This window comes from Solanum pennellii, chromosome 1 (assembly GCF_001406875.1).
Source record: "Solanum pennellii chromosome 1, SPENNV200".
Classification (NCBI taxonomy): domain Eukaryota; kingdom Viridiplantae; phylum Streptophyta; class Magnoliopsida; order Solanales; family Solanaceae; genus Solanum; species Solanum pennellii.
This window is the reverse complement of record NC_028637.1, coordinates 95,638,279-95,642,074: the sequence shown is the minus strand read 5'-3', so window position 1 is coordinate 95,642,074 and position 3,796 is coordinate 95,638,279. Positions and strand designations below refer to the sequence as shown.

General features: G+C 29.1%; 1 protein-coding gene across 1 annotated transcript; it reads right to left on the bottom strand.

The window, feature by feature from the left end:
- Window positions 1–520: 520 nt before the first annotated feature.
- Window positions 521–2,972, bottom strand: LOC107016099. Its single transcript, XM_015216585.2, has 3 exons — window positions 2,138–2,972; window positions 1,776–1,881; window positions 521–1,172 (listed from the first exon to the last, which is right to left on the bottom strand). Exons 1-3 carry the CDS (start codon window positions 2,792–2,794, stop codon window positions 709–711), a joined length of 1,227 nt encoding a protein of 408 aa, XP_015072071.1. The 5' UTR covers window positions 2,795–2,972; the 3' UTR covers window positions 521–708.
- Window positions 2,973–3,796: the final 824 nt, after the last annotated feature.

The following is a 3,796-nucleotide window of genomic DNA, read 5'->3' as shown; positions in this document are numbered from 1 at the left end:
GTATGAACACATGATACAATTTCGTTGGATACACTTTGTAACCATCGCTAGTCGTGATTTCTGGATATATGAATACAAGTATTTTTTTGAACTGATGATTAATTGTTGATCTAGTGACTTCGGGCATCTTCAATTGTTCATCTTCAACTTTTAAATCCTCTTAAAAATCCACCTCAAATTTGCAGTTAAATCTCTCAAATTCGAGATATAAATTCTTCACGATACACTCAATCTTTTAAAGTAATACCAGCAATTTGAATTATAATCAACTTATCAACAATGATGATATATGAGATATAAAAAAGGAACAAAGCTGACAGCCCAGATCAGAAAAAAAAACTTAAACATATGTTAGTTCAGGTATAAAACTTACAAAAATTATTATTTTTAGATGTTTTTCTTTACCTTTCACCCTTAAAAATCGATCGTTAATGAGAAAATACAACAGGAAATCATAGAAACAAAGAAATACTTGAATTTTTATTATTATGTAATATGTACAAAAGCAACCAAAAAAAAGAAGAAGAAAGAATTGAAAAGCTCTATTGATATACTTCCTCCTCTTTCGTTAATTGAAAGGGAAACATATTATAACTACAACTATAAAAAAAAAAAGGTATCCTAATATCTTATCGATCTATAATTTACTTGTATGTGTTATAACATGTTCTACACATGTCAATTATACGATACATGAAATTCAATGTACTAATTATTATGAGAAAAAACATCTTCCAAGACTTCATTGACCAAATCATTAAACACTTCAAACTCCAAATCCAAGATAAACTCTTGTTTTTCCTCTTCAAACTTGTTCCAATTTGCTACTTTTTCCATGTCTTTTATATAGGCTTCTCTTTTATCCTCAATTTCCCATTCAAATTCCTCATTGTAATCATCATTGATCCAAGATTTTGCCTCTCTTAATAGCTTTTCATCAATATTATTAACATTGTTTTGATGTTTTCCACTTGTAATCAATTCATTCCAAAAGAAATCAAAGAGAAGTTGATCATCATCCAAATAGTTTACTTCACAATTGATCAACAATTGCCTTGCCTTTTCTTCAATTTCCTCATCTTCTTTTAGTTCTTCTTCTCCTTTAGAGTTGATGTTTTCTTCAGCAAGACTCTCAAATTGTTGAATTCTTTGCATAAGCATGCTTTTTCTTTCTGTAATTTAATGAGAAAAAAATAATAATTGTTAGTTACAATTCATATGATATAAACATAAAAGCAAAGTTATATTCCTACACAAAATTGGTTATGACAATTTTTTTTCGAATTACATATATACCTTTATTAGGATTTGATGCAAAAAGTTACCTTTTATTGTCAGTTATATATTATATATAGTATACTATTTTTAGCATTTTTAATAAAAGAACACTTCTCCAAAGTAAGCATACGGGGTATTTTTTACATACTCATAGACAAATTATAATTCCATATTAAGTAAAAGAAAAAAAACTCTATGACTATTTGAAAATTTCTAATTTGTCCTTTCATTAATTGAAGTTTTATGTTTTCTAGAAAATAAATTAATTGATATTTATGATTTCAAAAAAGGTAATAGTAAAAATTAAAAAATACGATTTAAATTATGTCCTCAAATGTTTATTTTGGTATGTGTATATCAACTCATAAATTCAGCTAATACGGAATAGAGGGAATATTATATATAGTAAGTTCGCCATTTAATTTCTATACCATAATTATCAAAATAAAGGTAATTATTAGAAGTAAAATTAAAGGTAATTAGATATCGAAACTTACTCTGGAAAGAGAAAGCCATACTTCCTTCATCATCATCTTCTTGAAATGGAGATTCAAGAATTGAAACTGGGCTATGTTGCTCATTCTCATCAAAACACAACTCTTCCTGTTAAATTAAAAATAAATAATACCATCGTTAAGATCTTTTCAATATTTGGAATTTTTTGTTTTAACTATATTTGTTATGATAATGTTAACCTAATTGTATTAAAGTAATTAATTCAAGTGTAGTCAAAGTACATTATTGGGACCATGACAGCCTCTAGACAAAACTATGCCAAAATACGACAAAATAGAGATTATTAAATATAGATATTTTTCTATAGGTATCCAAAGTTTCATGCAAGTAATAAAAAAATCACCTTATTAATAATTGATGATTTTGTGGTTTCCATGCAATATCCTCCGACACTATTTTTTCTACCCAAAAATTCACCATTTTCACCCCACCATGACGGTAAATCCTCCGCGGTAAAATCGCTATCACACCAACTTGTTCTCTCGCTGGTCGTGGTGGAGGTCGTGGTCGTGGTAGCGATTGTACCGGACCTATACGGTGAATAAGAAGAATCTAACGGTGTTGATTTCTCTTCCGCTAAGTCTCTAAATGATTTCCATCGTAAGATGTCTTTGACTTTGACTTTAACGGAGACATCCTGGTCAACGTTATGTTTTTGACTTTTCTTGTAGTTATTCTTCCTTGATAGTTTTCTTGAAATGCTTCTAGGGAAAATGGAAGGAGATTTTACAGAGGTAAAAGGTAAGAACTTAACAATGCTGATGACCTTATTAATCGCGGAGATTGTAGCAGTTGCGGCTCTAGATGATCGACTTCTGAGTAATTGATGAGATGAACCTTTGTCTGACCTAACAATTGTTGAACCATGAATATATTTTTTAGGGTATGATCCAAAATCATTTGATGAATATGGATCGTCTTGGAGAAGAAATTCTTTAAGCAATTTAGGTCTACGCTCAAGTGATAATCTTGCAAGTGGACTAGGAGATGAAGAAGCCATGGCTAAAACTTATATGTTAAAAAGAGTATTCTTGCTCTCTCTCTCTCTTTCTTTTGTTTTGGTGGGGTTGAGTTGAAGGGAAGAGTGAAGTTATACGTCGATATATATAAGAGGAGAGAGAGATGAGAAAATAAATAAATAAGAGGTCTCTAGAGCAAGTGATAAGGTCAAGAAATTTTGTTAGGGATAATTTAGAGTATTTAAAATTTAATGCGTATACATAAAATACTATTGTTTTTGTTGAAATAATCTCTCTGACTATACAAGATAATGGTAAAGTTTATGCCGATTTCATCCTATACAAACCTTACCTTAGGATTATGGAATTTCACTAATTTCTCTGTCTATCTGAGGTAATAGTAAAGTTTACGTAAAATTTCATCTTTTTTCATATTATATTTTTGAAATTTCACTAATTTTTCTGTCAACAATAGGTAATGGTAAAGTTTATGTATCTTTTCAGACGTTATGAAATTTCACTAATTATATTGTTATCGTATTACTATTTCATTTCATTTTATTTTATATGCTTCAATTTAATTAGTCAAATACATAATTTAAAAAAACAAGATTTTCTTTTTGAATTTTATTGTCTTAAACGGAAAACATAACATGTGTAATACGCCCGAATACTTTAAATCTTGTGGTTAATCACTTTTGGCCGTAATCATTAAAAAGGTACAATGAATTGGTTAAAATAGAAAACGTCTCTCTCTCTATATATATATTCGTATTTTATTATATTAATTAAAAATATTTTACGTAATATTTTAAAATATATGTATTTTTATTACCAGTTACATCAAAATAAGAAGAGAAGCAAATGAGATTGGGGAAGGATGCGAGCGAGACCCGTATGTATCACATATACACGTGAATCACACTAGATACATGTATCTTGAGCGATTTACACATATCTGATATACCACGAGAAAGTGATGAGCGAAATTAGAGGGAGGCGAACGATATTTACTATATATCATAGATAGAATTCACTTTAAT

Excerpts from the sequence above, each read along its gene's own strand:
- LOC107016099 (XM_015216585.2), bottom strand. The coding sequence starts at position 2,794 with ATGGCTTCTTCATCTCCTAGTCCACTTGCAAGATTATCACTTGAGCGT. Across the intron at positions 1,882-2,137 it reads AATCATCAATTATTAATAAG|GAAGAGTTGTGTTTTGATGA; the intron begins GTGATTTTTTTA and ends TTAATTTAACAG. Across the intron at positions 1,173-1,775 it reads TATGGCTTTCTCTTTCCAGA|AAAGAAAAAGCATGCTTATG; the intron begins GTAAGTTTCGAT and ends ATTAAATTACAG.